This window comes from Lemur catta, chromosome 1 (assembly GCF_020740605.2).
Source record: "Lemur catta isolate mLemCat1 chromosome 1, mLemCat1.pri, whole genome shotgun sequence".
Taxonomy (NCBI): Eukaryota; Metazoa; Chordata; class Mammalia; order Primates; family Lemuridae; genus Lemur; species Lemur catta.
This window is the reverse complement of record NC_059128.1, coordinates 78,849,419-78,877,161: the sequence shown is the minus strand read 5'-3', so window position 1 is coordinate 78,877,161 and position 27,743 is coordinate 78,849,419. Positions and strand designations below refer to the sequence as shown.

General features: G+C 55.5%; 2 protein-coding genes across 6 annotated transcripts in view; one reads left to right on the top strand and one right to left on the bottom strand.

The window, feature by feature from the left end:
* Nucleotides 1–712: 712 nt before the first annotated feature.
* SHF (Src homology 2 domain containing F) lies at nt 713–25,889 on the top strand. Of its 5 annotated transcripts, none has more exons than XM_045528257.1 (7): nt 728–1,225; nt 10,375–10,516; nt 12,744–12,950; nt 14,419–14,559; nt 15,856–16,027; nt 16,155–16,274; nt 25,844–25,889. In XM_045528257.1, the coding sequence occupies exons 1-7, from the start codon at nt 728–730 to the stop codon at nt 25,845–25,847; spliced, it is 1,284 nt and encodes a 427-aa protein (XP_045384213.1). In that variant the 3' UTR covers nt 25,848–25,889. The 5 variants fall into 5 exon arrangements, with proteins under 5 accessions (XP_045384231.1, XP_045384213.1, XP_045384196.1 ...); XM_045528240.1 differs by lacking the exon at nt 25,844–25,889 and adding an exon at nt 19,639–20,538; XM_045528249.1 differs by lacking the exons at nt 14,419–14,559; nt 25,844–25,889 and adding an exon at nt 19,639–20,538.
* DUOX1 (dual oxidase 1) overlaps nt 21,831–27,743 on the bottom strand; it is a 29,906-nt gene continuing 23,993 nt past the window's right edge. The window contains exons 28-33 of the mRNA XM_045528286.1: nt 25,764–25,917; nt 25,152–25,384; nt 24,750–24,908; nt 23,472–23,627; nt 23,252–23,380; nt 21,831–22,641 (exon numbers count right to left, since the gene is read on the bottom strand). Of these exons, the coding sequence (XP_045384242.1) occupies nt 22,519–22,641; nt 23,252–23,380; nt 23,472–23,627; nt 24,750–24,908; nt 25,152–25,384; nt 25,764–25,917 (954 nt within the window). The 3' untranslated portion in view covers nt 21,831–22,518. The remainder of the gene's footprint in view (nt 22,642–23,251; nt 23,381–23,471; nt 23,628–24,749; nt 24,909–25,151; nt 25,385–25,763; nt 25,918–27,743) is intronic.

The window sequence follows — 27,743 nt, the reverse complement described above, 5'->3', positions numbered from 1 at the left end:
GTGGGTGGGGGGTGTTTGCGCGAGAGCATTTGCGTATGAGGACAGCGTGTGTGAAAACGGCACGGGAGAAGCGGGTGTCTCCAGGGAGTTGTTTGTGTGTGATGTGAGATGTGTTTGCACGAATTGGGAAGCAATGTAGGTTCGGGTATGTGCGGTGTACAGTTGGAGGGGAGGAGGTAGGTGGGGTAACACGGGGATGGGGTGGGCTGTTACAGGCACATCCTCTTATAGAACAGCTCCTTCTCTTGCCCTCCCTAGATTTTTCTCCTAAAATATTGTTTCCCGGTTTTGAGGCCTTGGAGGAGGGGAGAGGAGAGGCGGAAGGCGCCCGAGACCCAGGAGTCTGGGAGCTACCCTCTCCGCGCCTCGCACGAGCCGAGAGACAGGGAACAGGAACAGATGGGGACCGGCGTGAGCCCCATAGGGGCACGCGTGGCGACACGTGGAGGATTCACCCTCAGTCCAGGAATCGCATTCCCTGCCCCGGGGTCGCCCGCTTCACTTCGCGCGCGTCCACACGGGCTGGAAGCCCTCGCCCCTTCTTCTCCTCCCGGGCGGGGAGGGGACGAAGACCCTGTTAGGGAGCGGAGCCCCGCCCCTCCCTTGTTACTGACGAGCCCCGCCCCCTCCCGCCGCCCGGCGGAGATCCGCCCCCGACCCGCTCCCCGCCCCCGCCCCCGCCCCCCACCGGGCCGCTGCGCTCCCCCGGCTCAGTCTGGCGGGCCCCATGTTACTGAGCGGAGCTCCTCCGGCTGGCTCCCGCCCCGGGCCGCGGGCGCAGGGGAGTGCCGGGGCCGGCCCGGGGGGGTCCCGCCGGGGCACCGGGGGTGCGGGAGCCGGCCCAGGAGGAGGCGGCAGCGGTGGAGTAGCCAAGTGGCTCCGGGAGCACCTGGGCTTCCGCGGGGGGGGCGGCGGCGGAGGGGGCAGCAAGCCGACGCCCCCGGAGCCCGACTACCGCGCCCCCGCGCCCTCCCCGGCAGCGCCCCCCGCGCCGCCCCCCGACATCCTGGCCGCGTACAGGCTGCAGCGGGAGCGCGACTTCGAAGACCCCTATTCCGGAGGGTCGTCCAGCTCCTCAGCCCTCGCCACCCCCGCCGCTCCCGGCCCCACACCGCCCCCGCGCCACGGCTCGCCCCCCCACCGCCTTATTCGGGTCGAGACCCCTGGGCCCCCGGCGCCCCCTGCCGACGAGCGGATCTCCGGACCCCCGGCCAGTAGCGACAGGGTGAGTGCCGCGCCGGGCGGGGGTGGCCAGGCGGAGAGGTGATCAGGGGTCTGGAGGTTGCGAGAAGGACAAAGGTGGCCTGGCCTTGGTGTCACGGCTACTGGCGGACACGAGCCCCTTACCCCAGGCTGCGAGTCTTCACCCACCTTTGTTCAGATTCTCGACCAATCTGGGACAGGAGCCCCAAACTCTGCCCCATCCCCTGTTGCGGCCTCAGGACTGATGACCCGCCCTCTCCCAGGTTCCGCTGTCCACTTCTTGGCCCCAAAGCCAGATTCGAGAGCCTTTTTCTAATGGGAATTGTGGCGCCCCCGAGTCCCCCCCCCCCACCCCACTGGTTTATGGCCTTGCTGCCCTTCTGGGAGCTGCAGCTCACTGCCCTTTGATCTCTGACCCTTCCCCCAGGCCAGAGCCAGGACAAAGCTCTCCCTACTGCTGCTGCTCTCCTCCTCCCCTTCCTCTTTCTCCTCCTCTTCCTCCTCTTCATTCTCTGGGAGCCCAAGCATCCTTTCAGGCGCTGAAGCCCCAGAAAGGAGATGAAGGCTGGGGTTTCTCCCTGTGAACACAGCAAGAGCTGGCCTTTGCCCTACCCAGGGGGGGCTGGAGCGGGATGGGCTGTTGTTCTCAGGAGGCCCGGACAGGCAGCGGGCAGCTCTTGCTGAGGATGCTGACCACTAGGGTCCAGGCCCACTCCTCACTCCTTCCCTTGTTCCCCAGGTGTGCGGACAGTCAGTGCTCAGGACCTGTTGCCCAGATGGGGCTAAGCAACAGCCCATTCCACCTCTCCTCGTGGCCTCCTCCTCCCCAGGTCCATTCTGAGGGCGGCTAGAGCCTCTCCTGGGTCTGCAGACACTGGCATAGGGAGGCGAGCAGGGCATTGACGGTGTACAGGACATCCTCCCTGCCTCAGCACCCCCGCCTCCAGTCAGCCTTGTCCCTCTCTGGCAGAGTGACAGCTGAAAGCCATCCCTAGGCCCCCGTAGCCCTAAATTCTATGATGATAATTCTGTGGGCCATTCTGACTCTGTTGTTGTCCTTCTTCACTCACCCCTGGGAGCTCAGCTCTAGGGCTTACTCCCCTCTTCTCAGCAGAGGAGAACATTTTTATTTGATTGGAGAGCAAAGTTGCTGTCCGAATCTGTTGTCTGCAGGATCGAGGCTTTTAGCTGAGACAGTGTGCCGTTTTGCCTGATTTCCTGGATGAGAGAGATGCGTCAGGGTCAGAGCAGAAGCCTCAGGAATGTGAATTATTTTTCCCTAGTTCCTGCCATGGGGCATGGCAGCCCGTCCTGAGCCAGGATCCTTAGTCTGCAGAGGAAGGTTCAAGGGCACCTCTCCTAGATTGTGCTCTTCTGCTTCCTAATTGTCCCCTGCTATTGTGTGATATGATGGAGGTGGTGGCAGTGAGGCGGAGGGGAGTGCTAGGCCTGGTTCTCACCACTGACCAGTTAGTCTCCTCCTCTCTGACCGCTGCCTGTTTGGCACAGGCAATACGAGCCTGAGCTGTCCTTGGCCCTTCTCCTCTTGCAGTGGCTAGAATGACCTCAAAGGCTTTCCACCAAGCTGTCGGCTGCTCCAGGACAAGGACCGTGTCCTCCTCCTGTCTGTGTCTCCCAAGTGCCTGACACAATGCTTGACATAAAGAAGGGTGCATAAATATGTCCTCAGTGGTAACTGTCCACTACCGGGGTGGCCCCTGAGGGTCAGGAACTTGCCTAGCCACAGCTCCCCTTGCACATTTCTCCAGAGACCCCCCCCCCCAGGGAAGGGGCTCCACTCACAGAGCCATGCAGCCACTCACAGCCTCTTCTTGCCGAGGGCATCCATGCCTCAGCTTGGGTCAGCTCTGTGATCTGTGTGCTGTTCAGACTTGGGGGACCAAGAGATCTGTGACTCCTTTGTCAGCTACAGGGGTGGGAATGAACTACAGCAGGCTCTCCCAGGAGTCACACAATCTGTGGTTTCTTTAATGGGTGTGATGAGAAGGACCCTGGATGCCATCTGAGCTGGCCCAGGGGCAGGGACACCGTCTCTGTGGGCCCTGACCTGGGGCCTCCCACAATTCAGAGAGAGCAGCTCCCCACCCCAGGTTTGGAGTCAGTCTTCCCCTAGGAAGAGCCCAAACAAGGTGCCTGGGCCCCTTATTGTAAACCCAAGTGTCTGGGCCGCCCTCGGGTCTGCTGAGTGACACATGCCTGCAGAGCTCATAGGGAGATGCTGCCCCTGGTTGTTCAGCTGGCCCTGCCCCTGTGGCCCTGCTGAGCTGGTGTTTCTGTACTGTGTGGCTGCTTTCTCCCTGTTCTCTGTTCCTGCTTCTCTCAGCTCTGCAGAGCCCCTTGGCTTGTTGCTTTGAGGTCTCCTGAGGTGAGATCGGGATTGGCGACAGGGATGTGCCTTGGACTGGCCTTCTCTCTTTCCTGGAGCCCAGTGGCTGGTGCTGGGGCGGGGTGGTCAGAACCCTCTGGAAAGGGCTGTGTTATGAGATTTGATGAAATGGGTGGAGATGAGATTTGATGAAATGGGACTGGGGAGAAACCCAGTGAGTGTGGGGCAGGAGAGAATGGGGACCTGGACAGGACCCTGAGAGGCCCAGCAGGCTCAGGACCATTAGCCTTCTCCTCATGCAGCGTTCTGGCTGCCAGCCACCGTCAGACCCACTGCCACAGTTGGCAGGGGTGCAAGGGTGGCCATCTGGGCAGGCCTGGCAGGGCAGGTGTGGGAGCAGCAGGAGTCGTGCCCTGCAATGGGCAGGCAGAGGCCTTGCCATCTGGCCGCAGGAAAAGCTCCCTTGTGGTGCTCGACCCTCGTCTGGCCTCCAGGCCACACTCTGGCAGAGGGGCTAGAGAGCTGGGCCTTCCCTTGCTTTGCTCCCTTTTCTCAGACCCTCAACAGGAAAATCTTGGTCTAATTCGGGAAGCGGATGGATATAGGAGCAGGGAAGCTCTGAGCTGCCTGTGACCATCTGCACAGTGTGTCCTTTGCCTCTGTCATGCCAAGGTATATGTGTGTATGTGTGTGTGTGTGTGTGTGTGTGTGTGTGTGTGAGAGAGAGAGAGAGAGAGAGAGAGAGAGGTGTGACATGGACAATAAGATGGGCAGGTACCCTGTGTTGAAACCAGAGCTCTTCTTAGCTTGTGGAGGGGTTCCTGGGGTTCATGAACCTCTAGAAATTGTGTGCAGAGATTTCCCATTTTTCTGGAGAAAGGCCCACAGCTCTCAGATTCTCATAAGGGTTCACAGGCCCCCAAATATTAAGAACTTTTCAAAGTAGATGTACCTCTGCTGGGCATGATGGCGTGCACTGTAGTCCCAGCTACTTGGGAGACTGACGCGGGAGGATCACCTGAGCCCTGGAGTTTGAGACCGGTGAGCTATGGTCATACCACTGCACTCCAGCCTGGGCAACAAAACGAGACCCCATCTCTAAAAAAAAAAGTAGATGTACCTCACAGATGATATCCACATGGACTTACATCCTCCAGGCCCAGATTTGGAAAGCAGTGAACAGATAGGGTGTTTGAGGTTGAACAAGACATTCCTGCCCTGAGGTTAGGAGGGTAGGTAGGGGCTGCCAATGTAAGACCATCCCCTAGCCAGTGTTCACTGAGTGTTTGTGTGTCATTAGGTGACACGGCCTAGGCACTGAAAGGGTCCCGGCACCTGGAAGACCTAATCCTTGCCTTTTTTAGTTTGTTTACTTGTTTACATTAATGTTCCTCCTTATGACTTCCACAGAGTCTGGGGTATGATCTGCTTGTCTTGCATGTGTTCCCTGACCGAGAGAGAGGGAGGAGGGAAGTCCTGCAGAAGGGGGGAGGGGTGTAGGTGAGGGGGCCTTTGTGGGCTGGTTAGACCTCTTAACTCTCTGGCCCAGGCTGGCCATCTCTGCCGCCACTGGCCCTGGAGGATGGCTGAGGCCCGCGGCTCTGAGGTGTGGCAGGCCCGTCCACTCTACCCAATGCCATTGCCACACACTGTGGCACTCACTCTGGAAGACATCTGTGCTTGTTGGCTTGGCCAGTGAGTGACTCAATGACACCTCAGCCCTGGCACTCTGCCTGTGGGCAGCCAGAAACAGCTGAGACCCTGAGGACCATGGAGAGAGGAGCTGGCTAAGCTGAGCAAGCCCTGGCTGGGGCCCAGGACTGAAGGGGAGGCTGCTGCCCACTCCAGTTGCCCTCACCACGAACCAGTATGATTAGGATGTGAGAGCAAAGGAGGGGCCCAAACCCTGCATGCAGTGAACCCCTGGTGCCCCCAGAGCCTGGTGCTCTAACCTTGGGGCTTCGCAGCACCACAAGGTGCTTCACTCTCTTGGAACTTATTTGTGTCTGTCCCTGTGAGCTCCTGGAGAACCCAGAAATATGGGTTTTTTTGGTCTTTAATAATATAGTAGCTGACATTTACTGAGGACCTACCTTGTGCCTGGTACCACTTTTAAGCAGCTGACATGTATTAGAACAGTTGATCCTTACATCAACCCTATAAGGAAGATTCTGTTACCATCCCCAGGTTATAAATGGGGAAACTGAGGCATAGGAATGTTGAGTCATGCTGGCATGGTTCCTCAGCTAGCAAGTAGTGGAGCCGAGGTTCACAGCCAGGCACCTGACTCTAGACTTGCTGCTGGTGTGCATCATGCCGAGGACCTCGGCACCTACCAGGTGCCTGACAGAGAGGAGGTGTTCACTAAGCATTTGCCAAGGAACAAGAGGAGGGCAACTCTTAGAGAAGGAATGAGGAGCATGTTCTGTGCTGAGTTCCCCATTTCCTGAATGCTGGGGACCACCATTTGCCACCCAATCCTGAGGTGGCCCCAGACACACCCAAGGGTCTTTTGAAGGTTGGTAGGATCAGTTGCATGTCTGTGATGTTTGACTGTTTATAAACAGTTTGCTTTTTATAAAAACATTTATAAACACATAAAACATATAATGTTTTTATAAAAACATTAAAAAATTAAAAACCCCAAAATTATAAAAACATGTAAGTTGCTCTTGTAATTAGAAAAGGAAAATAAATATATTTCCTGGCAAGCATTTTCCCAGGCAGATAAAATAGGAGAGGGGCATTCCGATAAGCAGGAACAGTGGGTACAAAAACTGGTTCTTGGGGAAGATAAGTAGTGTACCATTTCCCAAACTGTGACAGGTTAATAGGTTTTCAGTGACAAAAGGGCTTCCACGGTTAAATACTTTGGGGAATTACTGAATTATACAAAACTAGATTTCTTTGCCACAGGACTTTTCAGATTTAAAGTATATTTTAAATCTACAAGTGGAGGAGAGAAGATGCCACATTTTCTAAATTTTTGGAGAATCTGATAAGGCACTGAAAGTCAGGAGACCTGGGTCCCAGTCTCATCTCTGTTGCTGACAAGCTGCATACCCTGGACAAGCACCTAAACTCTGGGGCCTCTTTACCTGAACGTAAAAGATTATCCTCAGAGCTAACATTTATTGAGCACCGACTTCATGCCAGCCTCTGGGCTAAAAACTCTTACAAATTCATTTTCCTCCTCCCAGTCCTATGAAAGAGGTACTATTACCATCCTCATTCTGCAGATAAAAAAGACTGAGGTTTCCAGACATTAAATGTAAACTAAAGAAGCAGAGGAGAGGGGGCGTGGTAGGTGTGGGGCCCTTGCAGAGCCAGCATCCTGTAACGTGTGCCCCCTTGCTCCTCCCGGACTTGCACCCCTTGGAGCCCACGCTGGGGTGAGAAACGTGTTGCATGGCCCAGCTGCAGAGTGGAACAGGACCCAGATGGTGGGCCTGCTAGCTACCTCCGGAGAGGCTTGGGCAGGAAAGAGATTCAAAGTATGACAGCTGCTCTGGGAGGGGCACTGCCCAATTGGAACAGACACAATCGCAGCGTCCTGGAGGCCCCCTGTTGGATGTCAGGAGGGAAGGGAACAGAAGACCCTCTGGGTAGCAGCCGCTTTACCTACTAGTTTGGAAATATTTCAGCATTTCAACAGCATTCTGGCTGTATGCCTAAATATCAACCTTGGTTTTAGGTACTTTTTCCAAAGGCCTTTTGTGGACAATCCGTTGTACCAGAGGCTTTGATCCCCATTCAAATGCAGAGTCTCCTGAGAGCCTGATCCTGCAGCCACTAGTGGTCAGTCAGAGGTCAGGATGAATGGGGATCTGAAAGTTGGTGTCACTCCAGAGGATACAGTCTGGGGAAGAGGCCTTTGGAGCATCCAGTAAATGTGCATAGAGCACCTACTGTGTGCAGGCCCTGTGACTGGTGCAGGATATTGCAGTGAGCACGTTAGAGTGGGGCAAAGGGACCATAAGCACAATAACAAATCATGGTAGCCTAGAAGGGCAGCTTCCCCTGCTGAATAGTTTTTCTTCATAGGACCTAGAAGCCACTGGGAAAGCAGGCCTGGGCTCTGCCTGAGATCCTCTGTGCCCAGAGTGGACACCCGTCCTGCCAGCCTTCCCAGCTGCTGCTTCCGACTCCCAGTCCTGTGGGTGGCTCATCTGGGCACCCCAGCCCAGGGCGCTGGGCCTGGGCTTCCTGGAACAGGGTGTGGAGCCAGGAATGGAACAGAGGAGCCATTGAGCTGCCCGCAGAGTTGCCACCTGGGCGCCCACGGGCATTGCAGGCTGGGGCTCGGAAGCCCACGCCAGCCTGGGAGGGGTCGTGGCTCCGGGCATGAGCCCAGGACTCTGGTGGGAAGGGTACCGTGTGCAGTTCTGACCAGGCTTGGTGAGGGAGTGCCTGGAGTGGGGTGGGAGGGGCACTGGGGACACCTCTGCTCACCAAGCAGCTTCTGGGGACACAACCTCACTTGGAAAGACTCAGTTCCCCCATATAACCCCACCCAACCCAGATATGTGCTTCCTCTCTCTTCTGAATGAACAGGAAAACGTGTTTCCTTTGTCCATTCTTCCTGTTTTATATGAATGGATTTAACAAATATTTACTGAGGGGCTTTCAGGAATTTATCAGTTAACATGGTTCCTGCCCTCAGGAAGCTCACAGTCTGTAGGAAGACATAGAATAAAACAAATATTTACCGTACAGTGTAATGATAGCCCAGCATAGAGGCACCTAAGAGGCCCGGGGGGAGTATGGAAAAGCTTTCTAAAGAAATACAGTAATCAATGAGAGATAACCAGTCCAGGAGGAACAGGAGAGCCTTTGAGGTAAGAAAGAGCATAGAGCTTTCAGGTAACAAAGTGATCCAAGGTGGGTAGGGAGAAACCAAAGAGGAAAGTGGAATCTTTTAGATCTCTTTAATTTCAGACTTTTTCTTAAAGCACTGGAGAGTCATTGTAAGGTTTAAGGATAATGTGTCCATTGATTCAGACACTGTCAAGTAGCTGCCACATATGGGTGTGAGGCTGGGCGCTGACTGTCAGAATCACCAGCAGTGGGCTGGCTCCAGAGCCCCCTTGGTCAAGGGTGGGGCTGTGGGTGCCAGTTGGCTGGGAGGAAGCAGCTTGAGTAGGGTAGAGGTGAGTGGATTTCTTTTCTCTGCTTCCTGGAGGAAGGAGGACTGGGGTGAAGGGCTCCCAGGGGTCATAGGGGATTATCTAGTGGAGAGAGACATTTTTCTAGTGCCTACTGTATGCCAGGTGCTTATTGGAGCTGGAGCAACAAAAATGACACAGAGCTGCAGGCTAGTGGGTGCCTGGCGGTGGTGACGGGATGATCTGAGGTGGTCATCCCACCAGCGGGCAGAGGCGCAAGGGAGCTGAAGGAGCTGAGGCTTGCCTGGGACAAGAGGGACCCTGTAGACCTGAGAGCGAGATGGAGGAGCCACTGGGACATGGCTCAGAGGCCTCCAGAGGGCCTGGCTGGGGTCGAAGGAACATGCAAAAGGGGTCTCTGAGGTGGGGAGGTTCCTTTCTCCATGTCTGCCTTCCTAGCGGTCCCCATTCCCAGATCCTCTAACCCAGGGCAGGGCGGTCCCCTAGACCCAGCCTCCCAGCCCAGCTGACTCCCACAGCCTGGCTCAAACTGAAGCCTGGCCTGAGATTTGGAGAAAAGTGAGGGTGGCCTCTCCCCATGCCTCAGGCCCCAAAGCCACTCCTGTCATTACCTGTCAACACAGTCATGCAGTGCCCCCAGGGTGCTGGCAGTCCTGGGTGGGCTGGGCTCTGTCTCTGCCTCAGCTAGCCCCCCCAGGAGAAGCCCATGCCCAGCTTAGAGAAAGGTTCTATTATCCTCAGCTGCACCCCGCCCTGAGCACCTTGGGTGCCTCTGCAGGGTGTGTGGTTTGCAGTTTGCTCTGCATAGGGTGGGAGCAGGGACAGAGGAGTGGCTGTGAGCCACTGTGTGGGAGGAAGGGGCAGCATGGGGAGTGGAGGGCCAAGGTGAGGCCCTTCCTGTCTCTGTCCTCCAGCAGCCAGTGGATTTCAGCAGAGCCTTGGGGCTGCCCCCAAAGCCTGACTCCAGCATTCTCTCTCTCAGGACAGCCAGGATGCTCTCTGGTGGCAGGTTGGCAGCCTTTTGCACAAAGGGCATGGGTTCCAATCCTGATTCCTCCACCTATGCAGAATGATCTTGGGCATGTTGTTCCCTAACTGCACTGAGCCTCCAATTCCTTAAAATGGGGATAATGATACCCACATGACAGGGATGTTGCGAGGATCAGTCAGCGAACTGTGAGAAAGTGAGTAGTCAGCCTTTCCTTCCTTGATGGTGAGCAACTATTTATTTGTTCAGCATTTGGAAGTGCCCTGGTAGGCACAGACCATGCTAATGTCTGAGTTGCCTCCCTATTCCCTGATTGTTCTTTGAACTCTTCCAACACCTTTGTAACCAGTTCTTTGAATTAATTTCCTCTCTTGAACCACCTGGCGTAGACTCTTATCCTGCTTGGGCCTTGACTAAGGCAGGCACTAAGGCCCAGTAGCCTCATTCTGGCCATTTGGCCTAGGAGATGGCCCAGAGGCACCAAATTAGCAGAAAAAAAAGATATACCACTTTGTTGGTGGGCCAGCAGGAGAACCCTGCAAAGGGGAAGCCAGGGCTTGTCCCCATCCAAGCTCAGAGCCTGCCCTTGGGTACCTGGGCTCCGGGTCTGAGGCAGCCTACCCAGGACTCTTGCTCCCATGGGGAGAGCATCTGGGGAGAAGCAGAGCTGCCTCTCAGCTGTCTGAAGCCCACTTTCTTCGCTCCCACAGTTGGCAATCCTAGAAGACTATGCGGACCCATTTGATGTTCAGGAGTCTGGTGAAGGCTCAGCAGGAGCTTCAGGAGTCCCAGAGAAGGTGTCTGAAAATGACGGCTACATGGAGCCCTATGAGGCTCAAAAGATGATGGCTGGTGAGTGAGGGTAGGGGCTTCTGGGCTCCATAGAACAGGCCTGGGGACCCACAAGTCTGAGAACTGATTCCTTGGTCCCTAGAAAATATAGAGAAAGTCTTTGCCAGGTCCTTGGGGAGGATGGTCACTGTCTTCAAGATAGTCATTTTGGAGAAGCTGTGACTTATGAACCCTGTGGTACTGGAAGCCATGTGACCAAAGGTCAGACAGAAGCATTTGTAATAGGAAGGGCAAGATAGTGAGGGCTGGGGGTCAAGAATCCCCAAAAGGGAATCACTTGCTTTGGGGAAGGTGATGAGTTTGAAATAACAGGATGTCAAAGTGAAACATCTCTATGGCAATTGGAAAACCATGACTAAAAATATAGATGCAGGGGGTGCCATGAGGCTGGGCAAGTAGTTCAAGGAGTTAGGCAGGGAGAGATGAATAGACCTGGCCTTGGGGAACAGAGGCCAAGAGAAGGACCAGGGAATAAGACCAAGTCATGATCAAAGAGGAGGACAGGGTGGGTCACTCTAAGCCAAGACCCCAAGGCAGGACTAGAGGAAGTTTGTTCAGGGGCAAATAATGTTAGTGCTGGGTGTACATGGGAGCTAAGATGAGGGAGACTAAGAGGGGCAGTGAAATGCTTTGAAGGCTGGAATGAGGTATTTGGACTTGTTCCAAAAAGAGGAGTAAAGCCATTATGAATTCTTGAGCAATAAAGGAATAGGACGAGTATGGCATTTTAAGAGGATTACTGAGGCTCTGGTGTGCAGAATGGACTGGAAGAACTGGGCATCAGAAAGTTAGCAGGCTGTTATAAAAATTACTAGGGTTTTAAGGGGCCAATAATTAACCTCTCTTTCTTCCTCTCCCAAGCTTGGAAATAATTGAGAAATAAGATTAAGGAAATAGACTGATAGAGATTAAAATGTCAGCTTTATTACTGATAAAGTTGATTGGAAAACATTACTTAGCTATGTCACCACAATCGGCTTTTTAATACTTCATCACAGAATTAAACTTGCCCACTCAGGCTTGGGCAATGCAGGACAGCTGTAGGCTGCTGTGCAGTGGCAGGCCACTCAACTGCATGCAGGAGCAAGGGCCAGAATGTTCTCTCTCTGCAAGAAGGCAGATCTGAGAAGGAGAGTGAGCATTCACTGGCCAGTCAAATAAGCTGTTCTTCCTCTTGGGAGAGGTGGCAAGGGAGGCAGAGAGTGGTCAGGGTGTTATCCCAGGAGTATTATTCCATGGAGCCCATGGAAACGTGAGCCTGTGGAATGGAGGTTCATCCCAGCAGTAATCTAGATATGGAGAGATGTGGTGAAAGTCATCAGGTCTTGGCAGTGAATACATGGGATTTGCAGAATGAAGGAGGGCCAGGTTCAAGGAAAACAGTGTAGTGGACAGAAATGGAGAAAGTGAGATGCTGACGACTGTTTTTAGGTCAGAGGGGCGTGGACCCTCAGGAAGTCCATGAGTGTCCTGGAATTGCATGTGAAAGTTTAAGTGCACGTTTTCCTGGGGAGCAGCGCTATAGCTTTTATCAGATTTTCACTGGGGTCAGTGATGCCAAAGAGAAGATCACTAGCTTTGGAGAAGGTGGTTAGCTTGAAACAACAGGCTGTCAAAGAGAAAGATCTTTATGGTAATGGAAACACAGATGTAACGGGTACCATGAGGCTGGGAAAGTAGTTCAAAGAGTTAGGGTAGGGAGAGACGAATAAGACCTGGCCTTGGGGAACAGAGACCAAGAGAGGATCCAGGAAAAGAGACCAAATCAGGGATCAGAGAGGACAGTCCATGAAAATGACTGTCAAAAGGGCAAGTTTCAGAAGGGGTGGTCAGCAGTGTCTGAGTGGCAAAGAAGAATTTTATGATTGTGAAATGGTATCACTCGAGACACGGGGAAATAAATGGAGTTTGGCAACAAGGAGGAGATGGACAGGGGAAGACCACGCCTGCTTCCTAAACACGTAAACTTTGGCTACCTGTCTCTTGCTGACCATTGTGGGATCCTTTTCCTGTCTTTCACTCCTCTGCCTCCATTGGCTCCTGTGCTTTTGGAGACCTAGAAGAGTTTGGAGGCTGAGGGACCCAGGATGTGTGGCTACTGAGTTCCCTGCAGAGTCAGGGCATCGCCTTCGAGGGGAGCCCGGCCCATTGCTGAGTGTTGCTGGAGCAGAGGAGCCAGACAGCCAGGGCTGCGCTCATACCTGTCCGCTTCCTCTTGCCCTGTCAGAGATCCGGGGCTCCAAAGAGACAGCAGCCCAGCCCTTGCCTCTGTACGACACACCCTATGAGCCAGAGGAGGAGGGGGCCACCCCAGAGGGTGAGGGGGCCCCCTGGCCCCGGGAGTCCCGCCTGCCAGAAGATGATGAGAGGCCCCCTGAGGAGTATGACCAGCCCTGGGAGTGGAAAAAGGAGCGCATTTCCAAAGCCTTTGCAGGTGAGTTCTTGTGGAGAGGGCAGGTCCACTGGGGCCTCTGAGCCACCTTCCAGGCTCAGGAGAAGGGAAGGAGTAGAGCCCAGGAACCCAAGGCGGCCCAGCAGCGAAGTGTAGTTGAGTTCTGTAGCACTGAGAGTGGGGAGGTGGGCAGTGCGGACACAGAGCTGTGTGCAGAGTCAGGGAATGGGCACAGGAGAAGGATGAAGGCGATTCCCTGCATCGACCACCTCTCGGAGGCCAAGAGGCTTGGGCTACTTCCATCTTTTGGAGGGTTGGGTGTGTTTAAAAATAAAGAATTCCAAAACAAAATTATAAAACTTGTGGCATATGTTAAACACTTACATTTAACGCTTGAAACAATGAAAACAGCTGTGTGTATAACCTGAATTCTCGGGCTGTGTCTCCCAGTGGTGGACCCTGCCAGATCAGGGCTGTCTTGCCCCAAGGGGATTTCTGAGGAGCAGAGAGAGGCTGTGAGAAATCCCCTGGTTGCTGAATGAGGATCAGGTTTCTCCTGTTCCAACCACACCACTGTCCATCCCAAGCCCAAGTCCACCATGGAAAGTGCATGTTGGTGGTCTGAGGTGGGTGGAGCAAGAGCCTGCAGTGGGGAGGGGGCTTTCCCTCCTGGATCCTGGATTCAGTAAGAACATAAAGGGCTTAAACACCATTAGACTTCATTCCTGCTCCCAGGGGCCCCTCACCCCTCCTTGGGCAAGGGGCTCATCCTGCAGCTGGAGCCAGTCCTCCCCACCCTGGCAGCCAGATGGGAAGCCTCGGGTTTCTAGTTCGCTTCCTGTAAAGCACACACCACTGAGGATAGGCCCTTTATCTCCAGAAGTCTCCTTGGAGAATCAATACTGTTTGGATTGCTTAATGGGAAAATCTATGCTCGTCATTAGGAAACCTTGTTAGCAGTCCTGCAGCCACTGGTGGCATCACTCTTCTCAGGATGGGGGGCAGCTAAATTTCAATAAAACATCTGCCCCCAAGTCTGCATGTTCCTGACAACCTGAGGCTAGGCTGTCCCACTCACGCTACCCGCCAGTTCCCAGGCTGTGGGGAAGAGGAGAAAGGGAGGCAAGGCTGGGGGTGCCAGGAAGCTGTGGGAAGCTGGGTGTGGTGCGGGGAGGTGTGGGAAGCTCCTAGTCCCGCTTTTCCTCTGTTCCTGGTGGCTTTGGGCCCTTGAGGCTTGTGAGAGGTCACATGAAGGGGACCCACGGGGCTAGCAGAGCAAGACCCTGCATCTTGCTGCTTGCCACCCGAGCCCCCACCCTTTGACCAGGCCAGCCTGGTGTGGCCCGTGTTGGCTCTACCCAGCCCTCTGAGAGTCTTGCTCCCTCCCCTGCCTCTGCCCCCTCCTTTCTAGGCTGTCCTGTGTCCTGGCTCTGGGTTTTGGTGTCTCAACCTTTGCCTCTTTCTGTCTCTGTCACTGTCTGTCTCTCTCTCTTTCTGCTACTGGCTCCAGTTGACATTAAGGTCATCAAAGACCTACCTTGGCCTCCACCAGTGGGACAGCTGGACAGCAGCCCCTCCCTGCCTGACGGGGACAGGGACATCTCCGGTCCAGCCTCACCCCTCCCTGAGCCCAGCCTGGAGGACAGCAGCGGTGGGTCCTGTGGGGGCTTCTGGCCAGGGTGACATGTCCTCTCACCCCCAGGCGGTGTGGGCTTGGGTTGGAGGAGTTGAGAGGTGGGGCAGGGTTTGGAGATCCCAGGAAGAATCCCTCTCATCCCGGAGGAAGAAGGAAGAAACAAAATGCACATTCCTCCCTTCCCCAAAACTGTGGGGATGGTGTCTGCTAAGAGAGGCCGCTTCCTAATATGTTTCTCAGCACACCACAAAGATCCACTATCTTATTTTTTTTTTTTTTTCTGTTTCAAAACTAAGGGAAGGAAAGATCCACTGTTTTAAATTCACTTCTTTGGGAAAAGCTTTGCCTGCTGGATCCTTCAGCAAGGAGAATTCTCCGGTAGGGGAGACACTAGCGCAGGAAGTGTTAACTTGGGGTAAAGGAGCGGATCTGATCTTGCATCTGGTGACTGAAAAACAATAAGGGCTTGAAAGTGCTACAGGGAAAAAAAGGAGCCCAAATGGGGAGAAGGAAAGCACTGAATTCTTTCTCTACATTCAGTTTTGCCCAGAATGGGCACCCAAGGGTGTGGGTGCACAGGTGTGAGCACCTGTTTGTACATTTGTGCCTGAGTGTTTGTGGGTATTTTGTAAATACAGGAGGAAGGAGGGTGTCTGTCACCTGTGCATGTGTGCCTGTGGCCATGTGACCCACTGAGGTTCAGTCCTCCTGTGGGTAGGAGCCAGCTGTCAGGCTGCCCTGGCCTCCGCTGGGCTTCTGGGGGTGGGTGGGGGGAGCCAGTGGGCAGAGACCTTGGGTGCGGGGGGAGGGGCGGGCTGGCTGGCGGCTGGCGGGATTAGCCTGTCAGGATGGCACCAAGGGGAATCAGATAATTGTTCTCAGATCGATAAGTCATTTCTACAGAATGGCTTGGCAGGGTGATTTGGAGAACAGTAATGAACTCTGAGGAGGAGAAAGAAACAATATTATCAGCGCTGAAGCCACCCTGAGGGGGATGGAATAGGGGAAGGCAGTCAGCTGCTCTAGAGGGAGAAGCTCAAGTGGTTTCTCATGTTGTTCCTCTCTCCTCTCCTCCCCCAGGGTGGGGACTGGGAGGCCTGTGTGACACAGGAGGCTGAGCCCCAACCCCACCAGGGAACAGACCCAGGGTTATGTCCCCAGAGCCAGTCAGGCCCATGCTCATGGGCTGCCCCCCAAGAACATTCCTTTGACCCTTTTGGGGGCTGGAGGAGATCTGGGTGGGGCACCAGCTGTTCAATAGAGCTGGACCTCTAGGGTCCTCAGAGTCCATGATTGGTATGTTCCCCACAGCCCAGTTTGAAGGATCCGAGAAGAGCTGCCTGTCACCTGGCCGGGAGGAGAAGGAGCGGCTACCTCCCAGACTCTCTGCAGGGAACCCTAAGTCAGCCAAGCCCCTAAGCATGGAGCCCAGCAGCCCCCTGGGGGAGTGGACTGATCCAGCACTGCCTCTGGAAAACCAGGTGTGAGTGTCTGTGTCCACCTGGGGCCTCCCTCCCCTCTACTCCCCTCCAAGGGACACCCAGAAAGGGTGGGCCTAGACAGTGAGGGACCCAGCAGAGATGCCCCCCCTTCCTCTCTCTCATCCTCAGCTGGTATCACGGGGCCATCAGCCGAACAGACGCCGAGAACCTGCTTCGGCTGTGCAAAGAGGCCAGCTACCTGGTGCGCAACAGCGAGACCAGCAAGAATGACTTCTCCCTCTCTCTCAAGTGAGTGCAGAGGGCTGTGGGTGGGGGCACAACCAGCAGGACAGGAGTCCCCTCCAATATTCCCTTCATGCCCAGCCAAGCTGGGAGGTCCCCAGCCCCTGTGAATACTCCAGGCACTAGATCCCGAGATACCTGAGACTCAGCCCCTGCTCTCAAGGAGCTCAGAGTCCACTGGGGGAAATAAGAGTTGAGCTAGGGCATCCAGCTCAGAAGGGTTCTGTTCTACTAGCTGTGTGGTCTGGGGCCCCCCTAGCCCCTCTAGGCCTCAGTTTCCTTAGTAATAAAATGGGGAAATAATAACACAGGGAAGGATTAAATAAAATAACGTACTGGAAGCACTTAGCATGGTGCTGAGTGCTCAATAAATTATCACAATCATTATGAATGGAAGTCCGAGATGTTCTAGAAGCACAAGCAAGGAGATAGGAGCTTTGCCTAAGGGAGTCTACTGGGTGAGAAGCTGGGCTGGGTCCTGGGAGGGGGCAGGGCAGTGGACACAAGCTATTCCTGTTTACTAGGAGAAGAGGGCGGCAGGGGGTGGTCTGAGCTCTGAAGGGTCCTGGAAGAGGTGGGAGAAGCAGGGCCCTCCCTTCCCATCAGCCTTCCTGGCTCCCCTCCCTCCCTTTGGCAACCAGGAGTTCTGCCTGGTAGAGCCTGCACCCCACGAAGGCAGCCAGTTGGCGTGATGTGTCCATTTACCCACCCCCGTCACTACTGAGGCATCTGTACCACGTCATGCTACCTTCTCTAGGGGCATTCAAGTACAGGTATACCCCTCACTTCAAACAAATCCAATCTATGGAAATACAGGGTTACTAAACCAGGTACATTTGGGGGATAATTATTCAACTTCACTAAAAGATTATAGAAAAAGCACCAGACTGCAGTCAGGTAACCTGAGTTCTATTTGGGGGTTTGATAAAACTAGGCAAATCACTTAATCCTTTGGGCCTCAGTTCCTCCCTTTGCAAAGTGAGTTGATAGATTATCACTTAGATTTCTTCCAGCTGTCACACTCTAGGAGTCCACAAATTATAAAATCAAAAGAGCATTTCAGAAAAATTCATTTGTCAAAAAATTAATTTATATAACTTCAGGAATGTGTATTGCTTTAAAAATTATAGTTAAAATTCATGGGACATACCAAACAGTATATATACCATCTCCAAACCAACTATCATTCTTCATGATAGATCTCTTTTTATATAGACAGAAAATAGATTGTAAGAGGTTTGTGACTTGATCAAGGCCACCAGCTAATAAAGTCCCAAAGTCAGGATTTGAACCCAGCTCAGGCTGACTCCACAAACCGGCCGTTCCATTCCAGGGCTCCACCCCTCAGGAAGTGCCATAGCGTTTGCTAGTGGCAGAGGCCAGGGGAGATGCTAGGGGTCTGGCTCTGGGGAGTGGAGCCCAGCGGGGAGGCAGGCCTGGACGTCTGTTCCAGCCCTGGCTGATCTAGCCCTCCAGCTTCAGTCTGCCAGAGCATCGTTTGCATATAAATGGTTTCTCTGAAATACAATTATGGTTTCTCTTTTCTCCCTAATGGAAGGGCTTTCACTGGTAATTAAACAACTTCCTCAAAAAGCCTTCCTGGCCTGGCCCTGCAGCCCAGCTGGTCCCACCTCAGCCCCCCCCCCCCGCCCCCCGAGGGTCTGAGGCTCTAGCAAGGGCTTTGCTGTGTCCTAATGAGCCCTTGGGACTTCGTCCCAGGAGGTCAGAAAACACAGCCATCCTCCCCTCGAGGTTGGTTATACAGATGGAGGCTGGCCTCTCTGGCCACTTGTTGCCCTTCTTGGCCAGATCTGTCCCCTGAGAAGATATAACATACAGCTTTCAGGAGAGGTGATCCCCCGAGTGGACTATGGGGAGGGGTCATCCCCAAACTGGCAAAAGGTGAGGGAAGGCAGGGCCCACGCTGTCCCCACAGCCTTGGGCCTGGGCTCAGTCCCTCCCCTCTGCACTGCCCACAGGGGCTGTGCAATTGCCTGCAGCCCTTGGCTCCACCCTCCCATGCCCGTGGTCACTGTCAGCCCCAGTTATCTCAGACCTACAGATGGCCCCACACCCTGGCACACCCAGCCACGGGGTCGCCAGGCCTTTTCCCAGAAGGCCTCTGGGCTCCTGACTGAGGCTTCAGGACATGATGCCCTAGCAGAGGCAGAGGGCTAGAGTTAGGGGCCTGTCTTTTCCTCTCGTCCCTCTTTTCCCTTCAGCCTCTCCACTCTCTGCTTTCTCACTTGTGGGCCTTGTGATATGCGTCCAGGCAGAGCCTTCTGTGTACCCAGGCAGGGGAGGCAGATGATGAGGTTTGCCAGCCTCACTTCCCAGGGGTGGGGGCCTCAGGATGGAGGCAGCACCTCCCCCCAGTCCTGCTTCCCACACCATCCTCTGAGTCCTATCCTTGTCCCCAAATGGGCTCTGGCCAGCAGCAGACTCAGGCTTCAGAGACCCACCAAACATTCCTTACCTCTTGCCTGTGGGTAAGTCCCAGACTGGGGCCTGGCAGACTAAGCCTGTGGTAGTTTGGACAAACGTTCTTGCCCGGGCCCTCACCCCAGTGCCCCCTCTCTAAGGCTGAGGGTGCCTGGACATTTAAGAGCTGGCCAGAGCTCTGAGCAGTGGGGTCCTTGTCTTGAGGGCAGGGCCAGGCACTAATGCTGATATCCTGGGTGTGGCAGGGCGTTCCAAGAGGCTGTGGAGCATGAGCAAGTCCTCTCTCAGGAAGGGAATGATGTCATTCTAGGCGGAAGGGCCGGGTACATGAGCTGGGGGCTTGGCCCCAGGCCCAGACAGCAGGAGGGTGAAGGGATGTCATCAGGAGGAGGCAGCTGAGCATTCCCAGATTTGGGGGGAACTTCCAGATTAGCTTGTCTCTTCCCCTAGTCTTTGTAAAGGGAGAGCCCTAACCAAGACTAGTTTTGGTGTCCCCCCCCACCTCCTTCCTGCCAAGGGCATCTGTGGCTCCATATGAGTCACCAGCAGCCCCTCACAGGTGTCAAAGGGTGAGGTCAAACTGGCCCTGGCCACATAGGCTGGAGGGCAGGGGTGCTTGGATCCCAGGGTTGGGGCCTGCTGGTTGCTCCATTTTCCACCTGCACACACCCTGTACATTCACTGTACACACATTCTTGGCACACCCAGTGCCCTTACCACAAAGCCAATGCCTAATGCTACCTACTCATACCACGGCCACTGCCACCACCCTGCATTCCAGACTGACTTCCACCTTCCCTATTCACCACCTATTCTCAGCTGGCTTGGAACCCCCACACTTGCTGTGGGGGTGGGGAGGGTTACTGGATGAGTGCATTGGGGACTGAGGACAGCCCCCACTCACCAGGGTTTCCTCTCCTCTTCCCAGGAGCAGTCAGGGCTTCATGCACATGAAGCTGTCCCGGACCAAGGAACACAAATACGTGCTGGGCCAGAACAGCCCGCCCTTCAGCAGTGTCCCAGAAATTGTGCACCACTATGCCAGCCGCAAGCTGCCCATTAAGGGGGCCGAACACATGTCCCTGCTCTACCCCGTGGCCATCAGGACTCTTTAGATGTGAAACCAGGGCACTCTGATAGACCTGGACCCAGCCCTGTGCCGGTTACCTAGCTGAGGGTTGTGGTTCTTCGCAGGGACAAACCTTTCTTGCCCTTTCTCTCAGTCCTTTCTTCCCCTTTCCCTGGGATCGAACAGAAGCTGGAGATTCCTTAATTTATTCTAAAGGGGAAGGGCTACTGGGGCCTTGGAGTTACCCTGGAGAGAAAGGAGAGCCCCTGGGGAGTTTAAGATTGGCAGCTCCAGCCTCTTTCCAGCCCTGAGGCGGGGGCCACGACCTCCTTCACCGCCTTCTCCCTACTGGGTCAGTGCGGTGCGGGGCAGGACGCGGCCCCGCGGGACGCCCTGCCCATCTCTCTGCCTCCATCCCCGCCCTCCACCCGCAAACCACCGGAGGGCTCCGCCCAGAGTCTGGCGGACCCCTGGATGGAGACGGCCCTGGGTGGGTGGGGAGAGCGGGGAAGGGCTCGGGCCCGAGGCAACTCTGCAGTCCCCAGGCCGCCCGGCTCCGGGCCAGAGGCAATAAATAAACCCAATCCTGTCGGGCACTGCAGCGTCCGCGCCTCGGGCACCGCCCCCAGCCTGGCGGGGGAGGGAGCGGCGAAGCGAGCACAGATTCTGTTTATAAATCAGCTCCGGAGCAGACACAGGCCGCCTGTGGAAAGCACTTTCGAAGCATCAAGTTCCTTTCTTTGATGAGATGTCAAAACATCCCCCGCCGCTCCAGCCCGGGCTGGGGGCACCCGAGGCCCGCCGGCCGCTGCGGCGCGCCCTCCCCGTCGCCGCCGCTGCCGCCGAGCGCGGCTCCCAAGAACGCGTCCAATTTCCTGCCAACAGCCATTTGTCTGGGAGGAGGGGAGACGCGGAGAGACAAAGAGGCAGCGCGCCAGGCGGGAGGGAGCGGGGCGGCGGTGCCACGCGGAAGCCGCGCATCCGCGAGGGCGGGAAGGCTGGCGAGGCGGGCTGCGGGGGTCCTCGCTCGTGCCCTCCGCGGAGGAAGGGGGGCCGGCCGCGCCCCGCTCGGGCCCTAACGCAAGCGACAGTCCCCTGGAGATCTGCGGCCGGGGCTGGCCGTGCGCGCCCCTGGGGGCCGCGCCTCTAACCACTCTAACCGGTGCGCGGGGCCACACCCGCCTGCGGCCCCTGGCAACGCCCCTGCTGGCGCCCACAGCTGGAACCCGTCGTGCCTGTGGGCTCAGCCCCGGAATACCCACTGGGCCGCCTGGCAGAGCTGCTGTCCGGCCGCTCCGGCTCGCCCTCCCGCCCTCCCGGGCCCCTGATCTGAACCCCCTCGGGGGACGGCTGCCCCGGAGTGCAGTCTGAGGGCCTTTTCCAGGATCTAAAGGTGCAACTCCCAAGTGTGGTGTGAAGCACAGGACTTGGGAGTTTCTAATCCAGTGGCTATTTTCCCGAAATTGAGGGTATGTGATCTGACACATGTAGACATTCTGTGGGGACAATAGAAAGGCTCACTTGAAATCGGGCGCTCTTTCAGAAATTCCCTCCTAGAGGGTTGCCCTATGTTTAAGTTGCCTAGGGGAGCAATCCAGCCGTTTTGCAGATGAGAAAACAGGCTCCAAGAGGTTAGGTGATGTACTCATCTGTCTCCTGGCCGCTTGGAAGATCCATGTAGGCATAAGTGCCCACCTGTCCCATTGCTCAGAGAAGGGCTGGGAGTCACTGCGGTCCAGGAGCGATCCAGGCTGCTCTGGCTCCCTACAAGCTCCGGCTGTGCCCCACCCTCTCCCCTCTTCTCTTTGCCCAGCCCACCTCCTCCAGAACCCCCCACACCTCAGAGAGGCCCGCTGTCAGAAAGGGCACCCCTGGGACAGAGAAGGTGTCTCCCTCCAGCTGTGGCACCTGGCCTTGGTCTGGTCCCTTTACTCAGTGGATACTGGCAAGCTCAGCGAGGCATCTGGACCAGCGTGGTGAGCCAGCTGGGTGAGTGGTTTCCTCTGCTGGTTCCCGACCCTGTCCTGGGGCAGAATAAAGAAACCCCGAAGGCAGAAAAGTGATTTATTTGTAAAGGAGACTACTGGAGCAGAGGTTTGAGGAGCACTACAGAGATAGGTCCCAGGCCAGGGTCTGACTACAGTGCATGTCTAAAAACTTGGGAGAGAAGATCAATTGTGCTGTTACACTGGGGTGCTGAGGGGGGGGGTCTGTAAATTGCTTGTCATAGGTGCAGCCTCTACCTCCTCAAGGCATTTGCCAGCCCTTCTGAAAGTGGGGAGGGGGTCTGTGGCTAGAGAGGGTTGTAAGACGCCAGCATCTGTGTTCCCACTTCATCCTTAGGCTCATAGCCCCCTACACACACACACACACACACACACACACACACATATACACACATACACACGTGCGTGTGCACACTACTTGGCAGCTTGTCTTTTGAAGTTTTTCTTTTTAGCCTGGAAGAAGAGGCTGCACTTTGCCCCAAACCAATAGCTTTCTCGCTTCCCAACCTCGAGTCCCTAGACAATGCCCCCCGCCCACTTCTCCAGGCTGAGACATATTCTGGACCTGGACCCTGAGCCCACACATGGTGACTAAACATGGCCACCTGGACCAAGTTTGGGAGGTGGGAAGGGGCAGAAGGCTGATGCAGCCAGAAACCGGAAGTACAGAGGTGAGGTATGGGCCTAAACCTTTGCTCAGTGGGGCAATGGGCAGAGTCCCTGGGCAGGGGGCCTAGAAGTTCTCATAATGGTGGGAGAAATGAGTTCGGTCCTGCTTGTTGATGACCTGACAGGCCTTTTCCACATTCTTGGTCATGCCAGGGGGGCCGCAGCTAAACACTCCAATCTTCCGGACCTGTTGCAGGAGGAAGACATGAAGGCTAGCTTGTTGTTCAGAGGCAGAGCTAGCTCAGCGTTTATGTTAAAGACCAGCAAGAGCCCATTCAGTGAGGGCTCATTCAGTGTTCCTGAGGAAGGTTGCTTTGTGCCATGCTTGGTGAGGGCTGGTTCAGTGTTTATAAGTCTAGCTCAGTTTGGTAAAATGCTAGATCAGTATCTTCTAATAGGGTCTGGGTTAGTCAATGTTCAAGTTGAGGGATAGCTCAGTGTCTCATTGAGGGCTAGCCCAGTGTTCTGGTGAAGGTTAGCACGGTGTCTAGGGGAGGGCTGGCTCAGTATTAATGGTGAGGGTAGCTGAGTTTATAGCGAGGACTAGCTCAATTATTGAGTTCTTCCTTCTGGACAATGCATCATGGCTCCAGAGGTGGCAAGTGCCTATTGCCTGCCTCCTCCCTTAGCACCTCTGGGTAACCCCAACCTATCCTTCTCCATTCCATCACCTCACCATCTTCCAGAGAATGGGTTCTCATCAGCAGCCAATTATTCCGTGATGGAGCAGGTTTGGGAGCTTTGCTCAGACCCCAGGTGATAAAGGTGAACAGAACTTTGATTAGGGTGAGACTGACCTGTGGGTGGACCTCCTGCAGGGAGTTGAAGAAGGCCTCGAAGGGAGGGCGGCCAAAGTGGGTGACAGAGCGCAGACCCGTGAACAGACTCCGGTTCAGCACCTTCTGGAAGTGCCGCTCGCAGATGTACTAGGGAAAAGTGGTAGAAGATGGTACAGCCAGGGTCAACTCCTAGCTCAGACGGTGGCCCCCTTGCCCTGCCTGGCCAGCCCTGACGTACCAGCATGGTGGTCCTGAGGTCGAACTTCTCGGCCAGCTGGGTGATGTAGATGTGCACAGACACCAGGTCCTGGCGGTCATTCTCCTCCACCTCCCGGATGATGTCAGCCAGCCACTCGAACTGCCGCTGGGTCCGGGTCACCCAGATGAAGTAGATCTGGGGACACACAGCTGGAGCTCGAGACTCATTCAACTCAGTCTTCCTAGGTCCCCATACCAACAGAACTCTTCTGACCTCAACCAGCTCATGCCCCTCCCCAGAGAGCCCAGGGAGATGGAGTGTGTGGGCCACGGGGCCAGGCTCTGAGGCCAGAGATGGAGTTGCCCAGGCACTGAGAGGTGGAAGTGACAGCCCAAAGCGATGCAAAAGGAAAGAGCTGAGGGTCCCTCAGGTGGGAGGCAGCTTGCCCTTGCTGAGCCTGTCCTACCACTGCAGTGGGCCCTGCTCAGGCTGTGAGGACCTAGAGGCTGAAGGGCATTTCACAGAGCAGCCTCAGGGGAGACCCAGCCAGCTGCCTAGGGCAGATGGGAATGGGCTCAAGAGAGACTGGGGGTGGAAGCTGCCCTGGGGGGGGAGCCCTCTCCAACTTCTGAGGGAGAGAAGCAGGGCTGTGTGGGTTAAGAAGCAGAGGCAGAGCTGGTGTGGGCAGAGGAGAGGAAGGAAGCTGTCACCCTCTGAGTGCTGACACCCTATGGGCTGGGCCTCTGCCTGCCGCATTCCGGCACCCCTGACTCACCTACCAGGCCCAAGGAGACGAGCAGGGGCCTGCCACCAGGTCCAGGCTGGGGTGAAGGGACCCAGTGTGGAGGGGCCTGCAGGCTTGGGCTGTGTTCCTGGGGCCAACCCGGCCCACCGGCCCTGCCTTGTCACCTCCCCTCCTCTTCCACTTGGAGGGTGAGCCAGTTTCACCTGTGCCCCACCCCAAGCGTGCCCTTCCCTCTCCCAGCCCAATATGCTCCATGTGCTGGCCTGCTCTGTAAGAGGAAATGGGTTTCTTCATCCCTCTCCAACCCTGCCTGCAGGGACTCCCAGAAGCAAATCCTACATGGAGCACCCCATAACTGAGGGAAGTGTCTTTATAAAGCATCAGCAAACCAATTCTGTCCTTCAGGGTCTGGGGATATCCTGACACCTCCCCACCTGCCACCCACCTAGGTTTCAGGCCAACTTGCCCTTGCCCGGATCCGGGAGGCCAGGAACAGAGGCAGGAGAGAGGGGCACAGATGGTACCGTGATCAGGAGGAAGGGGCTACGGACTGGGGGAACGGGAGTACTCACCTTCTTACAGAACACGTGGCAGCTGACTGATGACTTGAAGACCAGGTCTTTGAGGATGGAGGCAAAGGGGGTGACCCCAATGCCCCCTCCCACCAGTACTGACACTTCAAACTTATGCCACTCCTGGTGGCCCTCTCCAAATGGTCCATCGAGGTACAGCTGTAGGGAGGGCAGTGGGTTAGAGTTAAGCTTGGCCACCACCATAGTTGTGAAGCCAGAAATGAGAGGCAGGGAAAGGCAGATAGCTTTATGGAGTGAGGGGAAAGGGGGGCTGTGGCATTATCTCGAAAACCAGTCTCCAGATGGGAGGGGAGGAACACCATGGGGAGTCTGGTGCTGCAGGGCCAAAGCCTGCTAAGGGGCTGTGGGAGCATGTGGCACATCTGGCCTGGGTCTGGGCACCTTCGGGTATCTGGCACATCTGTCACCGGTTGGGGGTGAGTAGATCTCCCTGAGGCGAGTGGTCCAGGGCCCTGCCGCCCGGATGTGCAGGCTGAGCGTGTCCTCATGGGGCGCGGAGGTCAGCGTGAAGGGATGGTACTCCGTGGTCCCCAGAGCCAGACAGGCGATCCGCACCCACTGCCCTGACTTGTACTCAAATCCCTGGGGCCGCTGGAACCGCAGGTGGGTCACTCCTGGGGAGAGATGGTGGGTGGGAAGCTGCTGCTCTGAACCCAGCAACAATGTGGGTTGTTCCCACAACTCTCCAGAGTTCCTCCACCCACAGCCTCAGCTCTGCTCTGGACTATGACAAGGGAAGGCTCCCCACATCAGAAGCTCACCCTGAGGAGGGCTGGGCAGCCCTGGGGCTCGTGGTTAGCAGGGCAAGGGGCAGCCTGGCCTGGGCTTCCCCACCTTCTGTGATGAGAGGCTCAAGACCCTGGCAAAGAGCTCTTATTACCAGCTTCCTCGTCCCCACCGCCTCAGGCCCAGCCATCTCACTGGGCCAGGCCAGGAGACTATGGCCAGGCTCTGCCCCTGCCCTGTCAGCTCCCTCAGCCTCCAGGCTGGTACCTGACGGCAGCAGCTCCGCTTTCACCACGCTGATCTCCACCTTCTTCCGGCTCAGGCTCACCAGCTTGTCCCCCCCATAGATGAGTGCTGGGACCAGGAAGAAGATGTGGAAACGTGGCGGCTGGATCAGGGCGTAGCTGCCGTGGATGATGAGCTGGATAGAGAAAAGAGTTCAGCTCAGACCCAGTGGCACTCACAACAGGGTATGAGGCCAGCTCAGGCCTTAGACCCCGCATCCTTCCCTTCTGGTGTAGCCAACCCCACCTCATTAAGGACCATGCTCCTTCCAGGTCCCCAGACCTCGCCACTCCCAACTCCAAAGCATTCCACAAGGAATGAGACTATTTGCCAGCTCCTGACACCACCCTAGACCAAGCCGTGTTGCCTCTCACCTGGACTCATGCAAGAAGACCTACTTCCACTGGCCTTGCACCGCTGTAATCCTGTCTCTTCAAGGCAGCCAGTGTGGGTTTTTAAAGTTCATTTTACCATGTCATCCCCAGCTTAAAAGGGTTAAGTGGCCTTCCCACTGCACTACAACGCAGCACTCCAACCTCTGCCTACCAGTCGTCTCCCTGTCCCTGTTCCTCAAGCATGGCAAGTCCTTTCTGCTCCGGGACCTTTGCCCTTGCTGTTGCCCCTGCCTGGAATGCCCTTCCCCTTGTTGCTCCCGTGGCTCCCCTGGTTGCTCCAGCTCATTTTTCAGGTCTCAGCAGAAACACCACCTCCGCAGGCCTTCCCTCAGTCCTTTCCGTCACATCTGCCTGTTAACTCCCTCAGAGCACTTGTTATCATCCACAATTATTTGCTGGTAATAATTGTAATTATTTATTTACACATAATAAATACAATGTAAATTATTTATTTACATGTTTACTGTTGTCTCCCCCACTGGCCTGAAGAGGTAGGGACTGTTTGCCACTATATTCCCAGCTGCTGGCAGTTTCCGCCTGACACATGGTAGGCACTCAGTAACTGCTGGGGAAAGGAGTCTTCCCAGTTGATCTCTCCTTTTGGAGGCTAAGAACACCTAACTAGTCCCCCCTTTCCATGAAATAACTGACAGGTATCGTCCAGCTCTGGTCTTTTCCCTAATAAGCTTGTCTAATGTGGTCAGACACTACTTGGCCCCTTCTTCCTACTTGATTGCTCCTGAGTCTGGGTCAGTCTGGCTTCCGCCTCCACCTCTCCTTAGGAGCAGCCCACTGAGGGCTCACCCCAGCCCCACAAATGGCCAAACCCCAAGGTCTCCTTTCAGACCGTGTTCCCTCTCACTCTTGGCAGCCTGCGGCACTAATGACCACCCCGACTGGGCTACTTCTGCAACAGTGCTCTTCTTGTTCTCCCTCTTTGTCTCTTGAACCACTTGCTTTCCACCTCATCCACTTGCTCCGTTCCTTCTGCCACTCCCAGTCATGGGTGTTGCCCAAGCCTGCTCTTCTTTTTCTATGCTCTGCCATGTGCTGTGGCCTCTCCACTGAGCCACAGCTCCTCAGCATGTCCTGCCACCTGCCACAGGATGCCCTGTGGCCATCCATAGCCAGGACTGTCCCCTCTGCCCCAAGTATTGTATCACCATTCCCACCGCTGCACCGGTGCCCACACCCTTTCTTCTACCTGGATTGCTCTTCAGTTTCTACTCTGCCCTGTCAAAGCTTAGCTTATCCCTCCCAAAGTCTTGGCCCCAGTCCCATCTTCTCCCCGAAGTCTTCCCTAACCAGTTTAGCCCAAGTGAAACTCCCTTCGATAAGCTTCTATAACTTTGTTTGGAACATCTCACTCAGCAATTAATCCTATATTGTGTGTTCATTTTGATCATTTCATGCGTGTGGCACTTATGTCTGCAGCAAATCCTAAGTTCCTACAGTAGGGGTTAGAGTCTCCCCTTCCGTTGCTGGGCCTCACACAGAGCTAGTATAGAGTAGACCCTGCCAGATATGTGTTAAACTGAACTCTGGTCTCTCATTCAGGAATGCCTTC

Coding starts and splice junctions, on each gene's coding strand:
- SHF (XM_045528240.1), top strand. CDS start 728: ATGTTACTGAGCGGAGCTCCTCCGGCTGGCTCCCGCCCCGGGCCGCGG. Junction 14,560..15,855: donor CAGCCTGGAGGACAGCAGCG/GTGGGTCCTGTG, acceptor TGTTCCCCACAG/CCCAGTTTGAAGGATCCGAG. Junction 16,028..16,154: donor CTGCCTCTGGAAAACCAGGT/GTGAGTGTCTGT, acceptor TCTCATCCTCAG/CTGGTATCACGGGGCCATCA.